Source organism: Rhea americana, unplaced genomic scaffold, assembly GCF_003343005.1.
Source record: "Rhea americana isolate MKP2758 unplaced genomic scaffold, rheAme1 scaffold_16, whole genome shotgun sequence".
In the NCBI taxonomy this organism is placed as follows: domain Eukaryota; kingdom Metazoa; phylum Chordata; class Aves; order Rheiformes; family Rheidae; genus Rhea; species Rhea americana.
The window spans coordinates 1,947,026-1,967,341 of NW_028185705.1; the positions used below are offsets into that span (position 1 = coordinate 1,947,026).

A 20,316-nucleotide genomic window follows, 5' to 3' on the forward strand; every position below is an offset into this window, starting at 1 on the left:
TCTTCCAAGGATGCTTCTTCCCCTCCTCAGGACGCAAATAGCAAGAGCGAAGCCTGTCATCCCTTAAGCCCTTCTTCCTACTTTTTGGCTTTAACTGACAACCAGAGTCATTCCCTTCAGGACCGCCTGCAAGTTCAGAGAGTTGCTTGTGTTTACCCTGCCCAGGTATGGTGGTGGAGTATGTGTGCACCCATCAAGGAGGTCAGAGACCTTTTCACTGGCATGCTCTGGGCATCACACCTGCATTGCACATGCAAGGGGATTGCAAAAACCATGCCAAACACGYGAGAGAAAGAACAGGATAATTTTAAGTTATCGCCAAATCGTCACAGCCAGGCTTCAGTGGTAGAGCTCAGAAATACACCACCACTGTTCGTTTCATATATACTTCCCCTGTAAGGGATATTAGGAAGAAAAGACAACCTTCTTAAGCAGATCACTTAGCACTCAGAACTCGGAAGCGATTTCTCAGTGGCTGAGAAAGCGTGTGTCCCTCATCTTCATTCTAGCAGAGCATCCAGCCTCCCCCTGCTCCTTTTTATCTTGCTCTGTCTTCAGCATTACCTCCTGCCTTCACATCCCCGAGAGCCAAACCAAGCAGGCAGCCTGCTTTCAAGTCTCTCTTCAAATGTTTTCTGGTAAAGCCCACAGCATGAACCTAGAGAAAATGCCTTTTCACATGGACCATACTAAAAATGGGAGGAGAGCGGAGACTATACGAATAAGGCTTGATCCGGCTCTCAGTGAGCATTTCATGTCATCCATTCATGGATAGCAAGGTTGCAGGGGCAGAAATAACCTGTTCTTCCAAGTTTTACAGAGCACACAGTATATTACCTGCTTTTCACAAGTAAAAACAGTAACAGAAATATTCTGAACTTTTTTAGTATTCTATTCTGTATCACTGAAATGCTGGTAAGGAATACATTAAAATATTATACAGCAGATAATTTACACATATCTAAATATGCACTGTGCATATCAATACACACACCAATATGCACCGGACTTAAGAGTTTAAACAAACCCTTCTAATAGCTACTATATATATTTTTAAACCAATAATGCAATATGGATGTGGGACATGTTATAAATGGCAATTTCTCTTAAAACAGATGCAATCTTCATACTTTTAAGCTAAGAAAAGTGGAATTAAGACACATCAACATATTAAGATAGATATATTTTTCATACTTTCACTGACACCTGGAAAGTTTAACTAAGTTGAAAGTCACCAACTTCAGCTGAAGATGCTGACTGCTGCCTGGTTAATTAGACGCCTGTCTCATTGATTAGCAACTTCTGCAGTACTCGATTATAAATGGTTGTAATGTTTGCCTTGCTTCACAGTCTAATTAATATGATATAGACTATTTAACAATTGTGTCTTGGTTTGATTTATGAAGCTAAATTTGTATATTTTWTTGCTAAATAAAAAATTCAAGTGCAGAAGGAAAACCAAATTGAAGCACTGAAGTGATAATTTACAAGTTTGGCTTTTTCATCATAATTTATAGGGAAACTTTTCTCAAACTTGCAATAAGGAGCCAGTGCAGCCTGCCATGAGTATATTCTTAATTTCAGAGTGCAGACTGTCACAGCATTTGACAAACGCTCCAATAAACCAGCATTAAACACTGCTCAAACGAGGGAGCCGCACTGCTGCCTTCGTTAGGAACTGCTCGCTGCGAGCAGCCCGCGAACCCTCCTGCAAGCACACGGAGAGGCCCGAGCCCGTGCGACCCGCGGCGACCGCGGACGGGTTTCTCCGAGAGCCTGCGAGGTCACACGGACCTCGCAGAGAGACTCTCCTCCTCCGACGGCAGCACTAGCCAGCAACGCTCTGCTCGCCTCCTTACCCAGTTTGCTGTCAGGAAAGGGTAACTCGGTTATTCCCCACCCTGTAATTCTCAAGGTTGCAGCGGCCCTTCCCGTTCACTCCGGCTGGAGGACCCGCTGGACCCCGCTTCGCCGAAAGCCCTTTCTCCAAGCAGCAGCGAGCGCTGGCTGCAGCAGCGTCAGCCCTCAGCGAGCAGCCGCAGGACGGAAGGGCAGAAGGGGAATCCAAGCGACTCACCCTCACACGCCGCGAGCGGAAACTAAGTGCCCCCGCCAGCGGCGGCTCTGCCTACTCTGAACAATGAAAATATCCCTGAAACCGTGGAGAAAACGGGAAGAAATTTTGTTTCTAGGCAAGGGCATGTTGGAGAGTGAGACGTTTACAATATCCTAAGTTCAGGTTTCTCATCAGTGGCGGCAGATTCTCCCTAGCAACTCCAGCCCACCGGAGCAGCAAACACGAGCTCAAACGGGAACCTCAGAAAGTGCAAAAACAAACAATATTTTGCATTATGCAACTCAATAACACAATTACTATCACTTCTAGATACACACAGTAGCCCTGTCTGGCAGCTCTCAGGCTACACTGAAGCAGTCCCCAGAAGTAGCTGTCTAAATAAAACCCCAGAGAACCTGCCAAGAGATGGGGCCAGCACCAAACCCACGTGCCCGGCCTTGTGCGTCTTCCACTCTACCCCATTTCTCCATGGCACCTTCCCCCCAGTGACCACACAAGGACTGCAAAGTGAGGTCCACTTCAAATCATATTTAGATTTTCTAATAAACATACAGTATTTTACCTAAAAAGCAACAGACTCATCACCTCAACTTTTGCCATAAAAATTTGATCTTATTGGCAATAAAGAGGTACTTTGGGTCTATATTCTCCCTAATTTAAGAGATGCTTGGAAGAGTAGGTATTTTTGTAATTCCCTAAATGAGATTTAATTTCAATACCTACATGCAAATTTAAACGCAAAGAAACTAAATTGAAAGGAGGCATCACATAAAATGCACAGGGGACCAAAACACAGCCAGACAGTTGGAACATCTGCTTATAAGAAAGTCTCTATGTTCTTTATCTGTTTTGTTCAAAGGGTACCATCTTAGTTCAATAGCATTTCTCAGAGAAAGACATAACTAAACCTGCCCAGATGGACTCAAGAGTTAAACAGAGAAAAACATATCTTATCTTCTACATGTAGAAGATAAATGAGAAAATTACACTGATACTGTTTCTAACTATAATTCCAGAAATTACGGCCTAAATCACTGTTAGGTTACATCTATTCTGGGCTTTGGTGCTGACAGATCAGGAACATAAAATGGGTATGGACTTCTCATGAGACCGAGTCAGTCCTCTAGAGTTGCAGAAAAACTTGTCATGTAATCCCTAAAAAAGCACAAATTACACACACATAAGTTTTCTTATCTGCACTTTACAAGTACATACATCTGAATGGTACTGCAGAAACCCACTTTGATGGCTAAAAATCTTCTGGTTACAATTCAAATAAACGGTTTCCCCCACTTCAGAAATTCTAAAATTCAGAATTGTTCTTATCCCAGACCTGTCTTGGCTCAAATAATTCTTCCTCTCTGAAGTTTTTTCCCACTATACTTCCTCTTGCTCTTTATTCTCCTAGTTCAGACCAATCCCATCTCCAGCTTTCCATATCATCCTAGCAGCTCGTTCTGCACTCGTTACAGCTGGAATCCCCCCACCAGAATTTCCCATAGTGTCCCATACAAGATGGGATCGAGGATTAACACGACAGCACAAGCTCTTCCCCATTTCTACTAGCAATTCCCCTCTTGAAGCATGTTAGGGCTYGACGTCCTTTGATGGCTGTATCACGCTGCTGCTCTACGTCATGCGACAGTATTGCCGGGAATCCTGCCTTCTCTGACATTTCCAAACGACGGGTTGTCCCCCAAGGGCAGGAACTCTTATTAGCCTCTAAGTGCACCCTGCACTTTGCTTTTTGAAACCTTGTCCTATTTCTGTTTACTCTGGCCAGCTCCCCAAATTCATACCATTAATTCTAGGGCAATGTTGATCCTGCGACACAGCTTGCTGAGGGATTCAGGCCTCACCCGCAGCGATGCCAGCATAACGCAGAGGAGTAGGCGGTTGCTCTTTTAAGCAACACAGGCGCCTCGCGAGCGCTCTGCTGGAGATCGGCACAGCTTAACGGAGCCACGCACGTACCCTTACGGAAACGCGCGGTCCGTGCACACAGTGCTGGTAATGGGACTGTGGCCAGAGCAGGAGAGGTTTCATGCTAACATCTGGCTTCTGTGCTATAATGGATGGTAAAATACTAGTATTAGTTATAATCTTGTCGTATAACTGTTAGGGCACTGAATACTTTCAAATAGAACTGGTCATAATTCTTGAAAGGTTGTTGACTTTTTTTTTTTTTTTTTTTTTTTTTTTCTGAAGATTCCTTAGAAGCATGTGGAAGTAGCTTAAGTGGCACCATACGGTACGGTGTATCACATCTGAAACACCTCCTTCAGCTGCTCACTTCAAGCACAGCAGTAACTTTCAGCTTGGGAGGGCTCCAGCCTTAAGCGCTTCGAAAGGAACCGATTTCTACTTACACAACCACTGCATGCCTTAGGATCCCAAACTGCTAAATATTACCAATGAATGGCACATCCTAATGTTTACTTTCTTTGCTTGATCACTTACAGCTGCTCTTGCCACAAAAGCAATTACTTTTACAGCAGCACGTCCCATTAACACTACAACCATTTTCAGCTATAACAAAGTTGTCTCTTGACACGGTAAAAACATGTTTAATACATACCAATTTAACCACATTCAGCAGGGTGTAACAATGTTCGGGACACAGGTTCTCACACTYTTCTGAAAGATCAGTGCCATTACGGCAATAAACTGCAGTAGTATGTTTGCTCACACGGTAGGGCTACACGCTAAACGCTAATGAGCATTGACTTTTTAGTGGAGAAAACTATACTCTCAGATTTGCTGATGTTGGTGTTATGTCACTGTGGTCTGTACAACTGTGTGTATCACTCTATGACTTATTTCTAAAACATTGAAAATACAGGAACTTGAAATGCACAAAAATTGCATTGCACAATGCAAAAAACCCCCCCAAAGTATTAACGACAAACCAGGTCTCAGCTGCAAAGATATCTCCTGTGAACTTCAGTGACAGCTTACTGTGTGCCACGAAGCCCAGGGCTGTGTCACGTTTCAGAAGTGATGGTATTAACAGGAGTCATTCAGTGCTTTATCTACGCATAGTGCTATGCAAACATTAATTAGGCAGTCAGGTATAGAAATGCAAAGTGCTGCAGAACTGACCAAAATATAAATTAATTAATTATAGCTCTGCAACAGATTAATCATTTTCTAGCTACCACTACCATTAAAGCACCAGACATGCAACTACACAGCATTAATAAAAATGCTGAACAAATTGAATTGCTGCATCATTTGCAGAAGACCATCATTTAATATGTACAACAGTACTTCTTGGTTTAATTATTTATATTCAGACATGGAATTAGCGAAATTTATCTTTTATATTTAACCTACATCTGTTTGGACAAAAGCATGAATTCAAATAGGCTTGTGAATATTCATCTTTGAATTTTGTATTTAAATTTTTAAGAGATGACTACCCAGGTTTTATTGAAATTCAATGCGTGCTGGTGAATGAACTTCCATGTTTTCTGACAACCTTCCCACTTCATTTGACAGGGACTGGCATTAGTGATTATTTGTTACTGCATGCTTACCTCTCACATAGGACATAATAAATAAATATCTGAACTGATTTAAGCCTTACTATCTGAAAGTCAAAAAATATTTTATCAAATCAAGACATTCTGTAAACATGCAACATTTTAAAATTCTAACATATATACACTGTCACCTAAGCGAAACTACTGCTTTCAGTTAATCTTGCAGCAAGTTTTCTTACATGTGTACTTACTTATCAAAGGCAGAGCCAGTTCTTTTCACAGACTGCATGAATATTGACTACAGTGATTTTTGTGTAACGGGAAAGACTTGAATATATATTTTTTTTCTCCAGAAGGTAAACAGGCATGCTTTAAATATTGTGGTGTGAACCACTACTGAGGTATTTGGTTATACCATATCATTATATGACAGAAGGAGAAAGAATGCCGGGACAGACGTTTATAAGCATATTTTTATGTTAAAAAAAAGGTGTTGAAAAAGCATATTTATAATATGCTCCACATAAATGTTTCTCTCTTTTTTTGTTCCTGACTTCTCCTCTCACATGTGCATAGTTCTAGATTAGAAAATTGTATTTTTCAACAGGTAAAAGGTAAAATAATACTCTTCATTTTGCCTAATGAAAAATATGATGGAATTTAAGGCTCTCACTAGATTTGCAGAATTAAGAGTGGGTGTTGCCGGGACATCATGACACCAATAACATGCTTCCCTGTATTCAGAGTCAGCAAAAAGCCTATCCACTACTCTGCTCCGATGGTTTAAATAACACACAACCTTTGCACAGGTAGTCCTCCCCAGAGGGAATTCACCTTACGATTTCAGATGTCAGAGGCATTATTGATCAGGTTTTTCAGAAAAGCCCTTATTTAGGCATCCTAGTAAGACTAATATCTAATTCTGGATACCTTGGGAATGTGAAAATATAGCTTTTCTTATTACATATAGTGTATATTTGTTCAGAAAATTTAATAGCAACTTACAGGAATCACTCTGGGGAGTTAATGCAGATATTCCTAAATTTTCAGGATCAGTGTCAATGCTGCACTGCAATATTGCCAGCCAGCTCTACGCATACCATTTAACCTGTTACAAAGCAAAGGTTACACAACTAACAGGTTTCCCAAAGAAGGTAAGTTATTAGACAGGAAGAAGAACACTTSTTTATTCATTTAAAGCAATAAAACAAAGACTAGCTTTTCTATTTTGCCGTGTGCTTTCCGAAGCTATTTAAATCATCCTTTTAGAAATGTTAACAGATACAACTGTAATAAAATTTTCCCTTTGACAAAACAAACTTGTTGAAACAAAAGCATTACGATAGAATGGCAAGACAAATTCATTTATTCAAGCTACGATGTGCCTACGTGATGTTTGCTAATAAAGGAAAGCCAGTATTTCTGGCTGGCGGGTGGCTTTGGATCAGGGATCTTTCCTCACAAATGGCAAGAGCAACCACAGGCCAGAAACCTCGGTGCAGAAAAATAGCTTTTTCACAAAAACTGAAAATTTCCTTTGACTGCTTGTGCAGCACATTAAAAGCACATCGCCTAGTCGGCATGGCTCGTTCTGTGCGGTATCTTTGGTCCCCAGTGCTGTTCCCAGACCTGTGCAAAGGCATTTCCGTCTGCAGCTAGCTGTACCAGGTTTTCCAAGAGACAGCACTCGCTAACAACGGCACCACTTGAAGCACTGTACATTATTTTTCATGGATTATTCTGCCTCTTGTCTTACTCTCCAAAATTTAAAATTACCATCATCACAAATGCTGTTGAAGTAATTTTGACAGTCCTAACAAATCAGAGTTATTCGACCCCAAAATACTACAGGAATAATTTGCAGTACTACTTCCCAAATCTGGAACCTGAAGAAAAGGCTCTTGAAATTATAGTGAGAATCTCCAAATTGATATATATCAAGTATCCAGTCCAAAGAAAGCATCATTGGTTTTTATCAATATGAGCTCAGAACGAGCAACTGGAAAGGTAGTCTTAAAAACATAATTCCAGGTTTGATGACAGACTGAAAGTGGGTGTTAAGTTTAAAAAGACCTTTAGCAGTGTTGCTCCCTTTTCGAGGGAGACTAGATAGCTCCAGGGATTATTAGTGGATTTGCAGTGCTAGGTAGCTGGTTTAAGGAGGTCCCAGGATTCATCTAGCTTTCTCCCTTACTGTTTCATCCTGCTGTGCGCAACTGTAATATCTGAACACCCACTACGTAAAGTCAATAGCAATATCCCCAGCAGAGAGCAAGCAGTCTCTGGCACGTCGCTCCTTCCGCGGCACGCTGGCAGCGCCTGATCACCGGTACCCTTTAGGAGACATTTGGATACAATAACTGCTTCGGATCTGACAGCTGTTTAATGGCTTGAATGATACAAGTTGGGAAGTGTTCATGTAATTTCCAGTGAGCAGATGTTCCTTTAGAAAACACAAACTTACCCTAGGTAAGGCTGGAGCAGGCGCCGCTGCAGCGGCTCCGACACCCCTGACGCCCCCCGCGCAGCTGGGACGTAAGCCTCCCCTCTTCAGCCACGCTGCGCCCCCAGCGCCCGTACAGGCGCAACAGCTCCCTGCCTGACAGCTAGCACAAGAACTAAACACATCCAATTTTCAGGTTTTAGTTTATTTTCCACAGAAAACACACCACCTCCCAGGCATCTGCGACTCACCAAGGCCAGATGGAGCACTGCTAGCTGATGTTGCTGCATAGCATTTTGCYATATTTTTCCTTTTTTGTATACCTAGATTATTGATCATTTTTCTCAAGGATGGGTCAATGCTTTGACTAATAGGAAAACAAAACATTAGTTTGGAACATCTGCTTGATTTTACTATTTCTTTCACTTTGAGGATTAAAAAGAAGGAAACCAACATGGACCGTTCACTAAGCTCCAGGCGACTTTTAAGACCCTTCACCTTGCACAGCGCGGTGCAAAGCTGAATGACACCTCACCTCTAACTTTATTTGGGCTGAATCCATAGCAGCATTGCCCAGGATGGCTCCGTTCTCTGCAGAGCTTGCCAGGTTTTCACAACTGAAGCCAATCGGTTTAGGTCACAGGGAGCAAGCACCATCTCAAGGAATTTAAAATTTGCGAGAAGAGCRATGACTTTGTTTCAGAGAGAAGGACATTGCAGAAGGCAATTCTTCCCTTTTCAGCAGCCTCAAACCAGAGCCACAGCTCAGGGCGTGAGGGGGATCTCACAGAGAAAGCCTGCAAGGAGACCTAAGGAGCCTCGACCTCCCCCCTTCTGCTTGACTGCCAGCTGGGAGGCGGTACTGGGAAGTCCACCCCAACCCCCAACTTTTTTTTTTTCTTCTTCTTTTTTTTTAAGGAATTAAGCAGTACACCAACATACAGAAAAATAGAAGGGCTGAGCATCAGGCCGCAGAGCTTCTCTTTTGCAGCCTGTTTTGCTTTTGCATGTAGCTAGCAAATAAAACCCTGTAAAATTAGGTACCTTTACTTATGGCCACCTCTCCATGCCTGGCAGAGCCCAGGTATGCAGAACAAGATGCTGCAAGAGGTCYAGCACATTTCCTCCTTCATTTTGCAAGCCCTTACCTAAATGGGGGCCCAGAAATGCCCAAAGCCAGCTCCGAACGCAGCCCGAACGCCGCGGCGTCCCAGCCGACGCCAGCRCCGCTGCCCGCGTGCCGGCTCCAGCCCAGCTCCGCTCCCAAGGACGCCGCAGCTCGCCCAGCACAACCMCTCCTGCCTCGGCCGCCTCACAGGTTGCCCCCTAAACCCCCCTTTAAATAAGCAGAAGTCAGCCCTAACAACTACACGACTGCTTCTTCACCCAAATGATACAACTTCCTTACCGTTCACCTAATAAAAAGTCTGCACAGAACTTTTGACACTTCTCTCCCCATTTCTATATTAAATCTAGCTCAACCAGAAAGGAGAAACTGCACCCGAGTCACGGAGAAAATTCAGCACATTGCAGAGACAAGAAAATAAAAAAACACTGCTATAAAAACAGTGTCTGTGTGAGGGTGGAAATAGAGATGTAGAAAGTCTTGAACACACTTTCCAGAAACATTATTCTGCTGACCTTAGACTTTTTGGAACAGATATTTTAAACACAGAAATTGCAGGAAAATATTTTGCATGGTCTTCTTTTTTTTCACAAGTCTGTTTTATTTGCTTAAAATAAAGGACCATATTTTATGTATTCCCACAGCATAACTTTTATAGGGTTAGAATTTCTGTAACACATGTGGCACTGCATTGCAGAACCTGTTTGCATCCAATTTTCTGCCAGCTCAGAAAYTGTCATAGCACATTTAAAATGACTAGGAACCAAAATTTAAAAATAGGTACCAATAAGCACCAGAATGAAAGTGCCTTTGTGTTCAGAAGAGCTAAGTACAAGGAAGTAAACACTATTCCCTGTAGTTTACTATCACCTAAAATGCTGAAAAGGTACCTCAATAATACACATATATAAAAGGCAGGAAAAGATAAGTTATTAAAGGAACCAGTAAACAAAAATTCTGCGTGTCAACCAGCAAACAAATCAAAGCAATTGAGACGAACACCAAGATGACATAAATGTTAATTAAAAAGCTAACTGCCCCATTCCAAAGAAAGTACACGTGAAGGAATAAAAATGTCTTGTAATGAGAAAATAGTAAACAGTGACTTAACAGCAAAGAAAGAGAGATTCCAAATATGTTTCAGATAGTTCTGGTACTACCCTGATTGCCAGGACCTAACACACTACCTGCTGTGCGTGCACAGGAGTAGAGCTTTTAGTCTAGGATCACTGAGGCACAGGCAAAGAGGGGCTGCGAACCAGGTTCTCTCTGCAAATGTGCAGCTGACCAAGCAACTTGCAGAGTATGAGAAAGTCAGCACTTCTTACCAAGGCCTTTTTGACCCTTTTCCAATTCAAGATGTCTTCAAGAACTGTTACAGTTTCAGGAAAGGGCACATTCCACTGAAATTCCATTTTGCCAGGGATCACAGAATCACTGAATGGCTGAAGTGGGCAGGAACCTCTCGAGATCGTCTGGTCCAAGCCCCTGCTCAAGCAGGGTCACCCAGGGCACACTGCCCAGGACCATGTCCAGACAAGCTTTGAGCATCTCCAGGGATGAAAACACCACAACCTCTCTGGCCARTCTCCTCTGTGTTCGACCACCCTCACCGTAAAAAATGTTCTGACGTTCCAACAGAACTGCCTGTGTTTCACTTTGTGCCTTTTGTCTCTTGTCCCATCACTGGGCACCACTGAGAGGAGTTTGGCTCTGTCCTCTTTATGATAATCCTACAGTTAAATAAGGACAATTACAGAAGATGGGTATAATACTGAAATATATTAGTCTAATGATTTGTTAAATGAAGCAAGGTCTTAGCTGTACCGCTCCTCACAAAACCCTTTTAATCGAATTTAAAGCTATATTCTATGTAGGTTTAATTGAGCATTGAAATACTTAGCACAGAACACAGGAAAACAACTTTCATCAACAGCAATTTTGAATTAAAACTGTGTAACGCAGATCTTTGAAACATCAAGCTTTTGCTGCAGAGATGGTAATCAATATTAAAAGAGCTCATTAAGAGTATCTGTTTGATCTAGTCAGCAACCTTTGTTAATGCCAGTTATGGAACAGAGCCTTATTTTGCTATTTTATCACTGGTATATAAAATGTGGTGCACTTTTGCATCTGTGTGAAATACAGTGGCACTTTTAATTCAAAAGTTTCAAAATGACACTTTACCTGCAAGGCACACCATGAACGACTGCAGCACGAGCAGTTCCCATAGCAACCTCATCTTCAGTTTCCGAGGTCGCGGGAGACTCGAGTCCAATAACCAGAGAACAGAATAGGGCCTCTTCTAAATTTTATGCAACCTCTAATCTGTAAAAGAAAAAAAAAAAAAGATTACAATTAGATTTAGGATAGCACCTTCTTCTATTTGTTGACATTTTGTCTTTCTTTCTAGCACACTCAGATCTGAAGAGCAACTAAGATAGTTTTTAAAGTWTTTAAATTAAAATCATCTGGAGAGGAAGATTATGGATTTGAAGGAGTGAAAAAAAATTGTTAGCAGAGATGTCAAAGAACTTGCAGAGGAACCCAAATTTGCAGCAGTAATGCCCTAAGTGCTGCAAGCAAGAGATGAGGGGTAGGAGAGAGAACCCTGCATCTGCATCTTCCAACTTGGTGTTTTGACATTTCTTCTCTCTCTCAATTCTTTCATCAGGGGGTTCATCATTGCCTCTCTGGGGTAATCCAGAGTAYAGTTAACTCCATAAATCACAGTTAAGAAAGTTACAGCAATTACTATCACCTCTCCAGGAGTTTCACCTGGTGTGTGAGGACACTGCCTAGGAAGGGCTCTCACGCTGCTGAGCAAACGGGGATGCTTTCCCCGTTTTCCTCCCCTTCTCCCTGCCATCRCTGACCCCGACAGCTCGGGGCTGATGGCCGAACGGGGGCTCACAGCGCCGCAGGGCAGCGCGCCGTYGAGGCTCGGCCGCGGCCGGCTGAGCCCGGCCCTTCCCTGTCGCCAGCGCCCTGCGAGGCTCCACGGCTAACGCGCCAAAACGYGTCCGTTCTTCAGCTGCTTTAACGCAGCTCTGTTCCGGCTTGCAAATAGCTAAAACTGTGAAGCTGGCAGTTGGAAGACTCTGCTTATGCCTGCACTATATCCCTCCAGYGCACTGGAAAGGGAGCGAAATGCCCCCTTTTATGAAAGGAACCTTTTCCAGAGCAGGCATTTAAATATTAAAAAATAAATAAATCAAGTCAGACACACATTCTTATAATTTATTCATAGCACTGAGGGCTGGAAGTTAAGGGGCCTTCATGCTTCCAAGACAAACTGCATGACTAATAGCATGTGAAGGGGTATCGTTAGCTGCTTCTGCTTGCTTTTGAGAGTTAAAATTGGTAAGATTCTTCTAATAAAGTCAGGTTCGATGCACTGGGAGGACTAAAGATCTGTATCTTCTGATCTGAAGATGTAATTTTGACGGGGGTAGAGATTAATTGAATATATTCATCCCTTCTCATACACTGATTAGGCTAGCTAGGGGTAAGCAGGAAGGACTAATCAATGAAAACTAATAACATCTTATGTGAATGATTAGAGTATTAATTATTAATTTTTGTAGAAAATGTCATCACAGACCTCTACATTGATCTACAAAGTTAAGCAGTTATTCTCTCCTTCCATGTTTATAGTGAACTCGAGAAACCCATTTCCCCAGCATGGACTAATTTTTTTCTACGCACAAATTCTCCTTCGGTTCTAACAGCACTCCTACAGGAGATTCCTACCAACGGCAGGTAGCTCTGGGGTTTATTTTAGTTTAAGTGAGACTGGAGATAAATCTAATATTCATTAGCAGCTGCTGAAATTCCTTCGTGTTCTTGTTTTCCCACGTATTACTCCCATCAATAAGAGCACCGGGACACTTGTGAGCCTCCTCTCCTTTACTCGGCAATGCAACGCTCTAGGATTACTCTCCTGACTCGGTGGAACAGGCTACGTGGGACTTAAACAGAACAATCACTTACCGTGTCTGATACCTAATTAAAAAACACAAGAGGTATCGCACTTATCAGCTTAACCTACTGCCCAGAACCTACAAAAGTACAGGCAGACCAGCGTGCAAGCTGCCAGAGCCACGCAGAAAGGCGACCCAGCACCGTTTCCCTTACCTGGATTAACAGCAGCAGCGTTAAGCTTTGTAGCTGTTTGTAAGCACTTCCAAAGGTAAGAAAGTATCAGATCTGCTTTTCAATTAAAAAAAAAAAAAAAAAAAAAAAAAATTTATTTTAAAAAAAAAAAAAAAAAAAAAAAAAAAAAAAAAAGCTAGGAAGAGGGAAACAGTGCCCAAAGTCATGTGAAACATCTCCATTACTCCACAGGTTTTGAGGACCCAGCTGACACGAAGATGAGGAACAAGGCTTCACAAAGTATCATGGAAACGGTAGTCCCATCTCATGTTGATATCACATCTTTTGACCCTATTATTGTATTTTGAGTATTTTTTCCTTAGTTTTTCCAAAGACATGAGAAAATTCTCAGGTACTACTCCACAATTCATTACTCTTCCAAACTGCACTTTTTACCTCTCCTTTTACCACAACCTGCTCTGACTCAGCAACCCTTTGGCAAAATGTTGGGACATTCTCTGAGGGTTCTGCAAACAGATTATTATTTTCCTGCTCAGGAAATAGGAGTGTGGCTCTCATGCTTCTGAGAACACATTTTAAAAATATAAAATGTTTGAAAATTATTAAGATAAATGAGTTTTTAGTTTATAAGAAGGGTGTTGAAGATAGCAGTCTCCTCCTTTCCTCCCAAGACATTTTACATAATCACTGGGTCTTACTTTCACCCCTGAATAGAAGTTACATTAAAATGCCACACAATTATTAGGTCCAATGAAAAAGCTGAAAGTCTTCCCTGTTATTTGGTTATTCACCACATATTCCCTAGAACCAGCAGCCATCAGAGAGTTACAGATCTGCTTCAAACAAAATATTATAATAATAATTATTATTATATTATAATTACTTTATAATATATTCCTCAAAGAGGCTCTAACTTGTATTTCTAGTTCTCTYAGCATATGGAATACTATCACATTTTGCTGCTCCCAGGATCGCTGCTGCTGAAAGCCATTGCTGCCTGGATTAAGAGGGAAGCTTTCGCAGTGCTCTGCCCCGGGTGCTACAGAGCAGCCCTTCCCGGGAAAGCCGCAGGGCAGACGGCACTTGGGGCCTCGGCCTGAACCTTGCACTGCACAGAACACCGACCCAGGCCCCGACTTTCACTCATGCATCTCAYAATACGGGCTAATATGCTACAACAAGTTTCTCAAAAAGAAATGATGCCCATCTCATCATGAAAAATAGTGAAAAGTAAATTAATGACCATTATTAAAAATATTTTCCTAAGGTTAAAATATGGTAGTATTCATGATGCTGCTGCCTTTTAATTTCTCATCGTAGTTCCCTATTTCACATGTGAACGGCTCCAATCCTGAGAGCGTTCCCTTGTAAACATAGCTGCTATTCACAGGGGGCGGCTGTTGTTCACAGCTGCGTACAACTGTTGAAACATGTTGCCTTTTTATGGCAACAACTTTAGGAAAGGCAACATTTGTGCATGTGCAAAAGATACCTAATTGAAAAGATCCTTTGCATTTCTGAATGTTTTCTGACTGTAACATCCCCGGGGGGGGGGGGGGGGGGGGGGGGGGGGGGAGAGGTGAGGGGGTTGTACTGCTTCTGAAGGAGAATATAAGCTGCTTGAAAACTTGCAAAATTCATTATTTCCAGAAAGCCCATCTATGTAGTTTCCATACTGTGCAAGCTATTTTTAAATAAGAAAGTGAGACAACAGTGCATTAGATTGGAAGTGTATCCCATTAGAAACACACGCAGATCTTTTTACCTTTACTTTTGGCAATGCATCCATAGCAAAGTCTTTTGAAAGGCACCTTTGTTTGTAATTGGATTTTGACAAAGAAGCTGACTCTAAGAGCTGTGACTTTAATTGAGTGCGAGGAAGAAAAGAAAAAAATGTGTACAGTTGTAGAAATATTTGTGGTTGATTTTTCTGAGGTAGTAGCCATGACATTTTGTCAGTAATTCCTTTTGATTTTTAAAGCTTAGCACTCCTGGAAAAAACCCCACAGAAATAAATAACTAAGGCTATGGTATATGGATGCATTCAAAACATGAAAACAACCCTGGTAGGGGGAATCCTTTTTTCTCGCTTTGCAGCAGCCTTTGTTTCCACTACATGAGCTCTCAATTCTGCGAATGTTCTGACAGAAAATTTGCAAAAATGTCTAAGGCCCCTGTCTACTGCAGCAGCAGCAAGGAAGATGCCTTCGCAATCATCTCACGTTTTTCTTGTGCCCACTGGTGTGCTACACAGTGCCAATTCTGCTAAACTCCAAAATAAATCACTGTTAATGAAGCATGCTGCACGTACAGACAGCAACAGGCATCTTTTAATCACCTAAACAAAAGAAGAGCTAAAGGTAAGCACAAAACACACTAAACATAATATGTGAGTTGTCAGATTTAAAGCGCCAAGCACCCTCCGACTTGCACAGCTCTTCCCCGAGGCAAGAGCAAGCATCTGCAGYGAATTCACGGCTCTCCTGAACACCTGCACTCTTGCAGGGTGTCAAAACCTCAACCCCAAACCCAAAGAGCTACTGATATTTGCTCTGCTTCAGCCCTCTCCGAACCTCACAGCCGCGAAAGGCAGTYTGCCGTAGAACACCAGTGCCTGGAAGAGCACTAGGGTACCGGAGGCCTGGGACAGAGCTTAGTGCCATAAGCCTCTCTCCCACCACCACAGACCTGTGCCAGCTCTTGGGCTTGCAAAGTCAGCAGCTACAGCCTCGGGATCCCCTTTGATACCCACTACTTTGCAGGAAGGATAAAAGACTTTTGCACCATGCTACTTCCTAGCTGCTCCTTCAACCGAGCCTGATAATGATTTTTACTGCAGTTTTTATTGGTATGTGAGGATAAAGACTGCGCCAGGAGCCTGCATCAGCCTGTGGCTGTGGCAAACACAACCCAGGAGCCCTCAATCCCAGTTGCTTTTCTTGCGGCCAGATCCCAGATCCTCTCTGAACAAGAGGCGCAGTTACTCTTCTAGGTGCTTTTTGACTTAAATGAACCCTAATGACAAGGACCTTCTCACAACTCATTTTTTGCCAACTTGTTCTTATATTTGACATACATGGAAAGCAAACATAATTTAGCATACATGCTCGTGTGTCTTCTTAATGCTGCTTTTTGTAAGGGACTGTTCATACATTATTGAGTATCAACCCTGAACTCCTAAACAAACCCATCACCTTTATTTAGACCTTACAGGGAAAAAAGGGGAAGGAAAATGATGTGATGATACTGTTTTGATTCACGTGTTACAATCAGTAACATGAACATTATATTTGGATAGTAATTTAATTAAAAATATTGATGTATGTCCCGGTTGTGAACACAAATCAAATTCATCTTGTCTACATGGAAAAACTAGAAAACAAGCTGTAGAAGGCTTTCTGAGATTCAGAAAGATCACTCTGCTAAGATACAGACTCCTTCTGCTAACACACACGCATGCACCCCCAGGATTTCCATCAGCGATGCCGCTGGCCAGGTTGGTAGCTGCTTCGCAAGTCTTGTGAACGTCACTGAGAAGAAGTCTGAAAAGCTACACCAAAACATTCTCTTCTCYCCAAACACACTAACGCCTTCCAAAATGTCTGCAGACTTTGCAAACCCAGCGGTGCWGGATCAGGCCCCTTTTCCGAAAGGGCACCAAACCATTATGCCTTTAAACTGCCCCAAACCCCTCAGAGCCCCACAACTTTCGTCTTAGCACTTACAGAGCCTGCTAACAGAGAATTTTTAAAACGAAAAAACAAAGTTTARTTGTAAGATTTTTAAGTTTAGATTGGAGAATTTTAATTTTAGTTCAAATCCTTTATGTCAGCCGTGATTTTTGACCTCTCTACGCCACGTTCAATGGAAAACGCAGTCAGGTTTTTCTAAACTACCACGAGGCAATGGACGGCGCGGCAGTTTGCTCAGCATCCCCAAGTACTCTGAAGAATGAGCTCTCCTCCCTGCAAAGAAACACTCGCCAAGGCAAGCGCTCACTGTAACATTGCTTACGCTGTCCTCTCTGTGGCTGTATCGGCCACATTTTCCTCAAATACAGTAAAACGTTTTGACATTTTCTTAGTGGAAAAAGGTCTGATAAGGAAGGATGAATATGAAAATTTCAACTTGGGGAAAGTAATTAACATCAAAATTCATTTCCCCTTTTCAGTAACTGGCACACTGAATTATCTGATTACTGTTAAAAACAGATAAATGCATGTATTCCCTGCACRCGCTCCATCTGTGATTTGAATTCATCCCCACAGACATATTCGCAGCCCAGAGGGTTCATCCGTTTTATCGCCATGGCAGTTTTCAATTCAGACTCCGCCAGAGGGGCTATTCCACAGCTCCCCTCGCGGGTGGCTACAACCGACCAAAAYGTCCCGGCAATCACGGAAAGTTCACGCCCGCAGCGGCGCGACGGCTCCAGACAGGGGCGCAGGAAACTTGCCTTTTTTCTCACRTTTTTAGTACTTTTCTTAACGGCACGGCAGGAAGAGAGGGTATGTCTAGGAAAGCTGCAGCGACCCCGAAAGCAGCAGGAGCCCCCGGAGGGGGGGGGGACGGGACACACACACGTGTAACCTCCGGCGTCGGCAGCTGCCTGCTGGGCCGGGCAGGCAGCCCCTCGGCTCCTGCGAGCCCCGGCACCCGCGCTGCCCACGCGGCTGCCGCCGCCAGCGAGCGGGCTCTGCCCGCGCGGCAGCAGCCGGAGCCGAGCGCCGCCAAGGCCCACCGGCCCATAYGACACGTCCTACGAACAAAGACCCAGACGACACGGAGCTGCTTAGCCTAAAGAACRAGGAGGAGAAAAACGCTACCGAACGATGCAGAGCCGCGCAGTCAGGGCAGCGCGGCTGTGACGCTCCTGAGAGCCCCGGGCGGAGGAAATCTGGCTTCCCGGCACCTTCCATTCCAGCACGTATGCAGGGGYCCACATTCAGCAAAACATTAGCTTTCTAATTCCTATTTAAACTCTTAACACTCTGTTGAATCTGGGAAACACATTTCTGCGATGTGCTTATGATAAATGGGAATGGAATGCTTCAAAAAATTAGTTATCTAAAAATAAGACTGAGAAAAGCAATGTCAGTTTTTATATTTTGTTTCCTCCTTTGGGTATTTATTCACACTTACTAGATAGAGATTTCATTTCGCTGTATCAACAGCATTATAATACCTCAACAGATGCAAGTTCTCACTCCAGTCATCTGTACTTGTCAGGCTTTGGGATCCCTGGCGCACCCTGCATAYGAGCCCTCGGCTCTCCACTGCACCTCTGCCGAAGGCCAGCCGGGACCCAAGGAAGACCAAAAGGTCCACAGTTACCACCAAGGAGCCGGTGCTTTGCACTGCCTCCTCCTGTTTGCTGCAGAGCAAGCCACGCTGAACGCAGGTTTACGCTCCCCGCTCGCTGGCATCGCGCGCATCCCGGCTGCCCTCGGCACAGCAGCTCGCAGTCCTGGYGAGCAACAGCTCGCCTATACATCTTACCCGGCACCTACAGGCACCTATGTCTATAGGCAGGTGGGGAAAGTCCTCATGGCTAATATAATGCGAGGTATATAGAAATAATTGTCCTTAACACTGTCCCTTTCTAGCTTCTTAGATTATAAMCTCTCAGTATGTCTACATATATAAACTCTCTCAATATATCCATATTCTATCTTTATGCAGAACCTAACAAAATAGCCYAAATCAGAAATCAGTTAAGCCAGAATACTCAGGTAATAACTGTCACACACTCTTTCAACATTTTACCATATTGCAGCACTCCCTGTAAACCTCTACCAGTACGAAGAACAACTTTATGGGAACAACAACATATCTCAAAGGCTGCCTGCTCCCAGCTGTACAACACTCCCCCTCCCCTTCGACAGCGGCAAACGGGAGAGCAAGCTGCCACCGGGGAAACCGTCTGCACCTGAAGCCTTTTAATCACCAGCCACCGCGCTGCAGCGTTACAACCCTTCCTCTTTGTCCCTTGCCCCTGGAAGGCCTGAAGAACTGCTCTGTAAAGCCTTAATAACTTGTAAGCATGAAGCATCTTAGGGAAAGGAGATCTGGGCAACTAAAGGCAAGCCTAAAYTAAGGCTTCTCGTGTTAACTGGGGGCATACTTTGTCATTCTACCTTTTCCATGCACAGGGATATACTGAAAAAACTCACCTGAGGCAGCACCTATCGGAWAACATCCAGCTTTTCTTAATGCAGAGAAAAAGCAACTTTCCTTCTGGCAGCCAGAAGGACTACAAACTTGAGAAGTACTTTACTCAAACCAGAAGTAACAGTATTGTAGTAAAATACCACAAGCAGTGAAACTTCAGTCCAGCATTCCCTACCAATTGGAACTACCTCTCCTTAGAAAATACACTTCTCTTGCTGAAGACTGTCTAAACTACTAATTTAAAAACAATTCCAAACTTCACACACAGTAAGATTTTCAATTTAGTCTTTTGCAGGTTTGAAATAAATGGCTATTCTATATATCCAAGGAACAGGGAATAAACTCGGGGCCAAACTCTCCTCAGTTGCCCCGTGTGACAGGCCAAGAGGCARTGGGCAGGAACTGAAGCACAGAAGTTCCTGCCTGACCGTGAGGGGGAATTTCTTCCCTGTGAGAGTGACGGAGCACGGGAACAGGTCGCCCAGAGAGGTTGTGGAGTCTCCTTCTCTGGAGATATTCAAGGCCTGCCTGGGTGCAACCCTGTCTAACATGCTCTAGGTGACCCTGCTTGAGCAGGGGGGTTGGCCTAGATGATCTCCAGAGGTCCCTGCCAGCCTTACCGATTCTGTGATTCCAACGTGCTGGCTTGGGGGGAGCAGAGCTTTGCTTTTACAGSTCGGGGAGCAAGAGATGCTTCACTTTGTACCCAGCAAGTCAGGCTCAGCTCTTCCAGCCCCATCACCGATCCGCCATCAGTGGAAATAGCACATAAAGGCCTTTACACATTCGGGCTTCTCTTAGTGATGGCCAGAGCACGCCAGTGGAGCACTGTCCTGGCCCGGGCTGCCTCCAGGGCAGAGCTAGCACCGGCACAGGCACGGCCCCGGGGCGGGCAGGC

The 20,316-nt window shown here is 43.5% G+C and overlaps 1 protein-coding gene across 8 annotated transcripts in view; it reads right to left on the bottom strand.

Annotated features, from left to right (window-relative positions):
• Nucleotides 1-20,316, bottom strand: part of CNTN4 (contactin 4) — a 368,687-nt gene that overhangs the window by 166,906 nt on the left and 181,465 nt on the right. For all 8 annotated transcript variants that reach the window (XM_085300035.1, XM_085300034.1, XM_085300031.1 and 5 more), the window contains one exon: nt 11,319-11,459. In XM_085300035.1, the coding sequence (XP_085156161.1) occupies nt 11,319-11,373 (55 nt within the window). In that variant the 5' untranslated portion in view covers nt 11,374-11,459. The remainder of the gene's footprint in view (nt 1-11,318; nt 11,460-20,316) is intronic.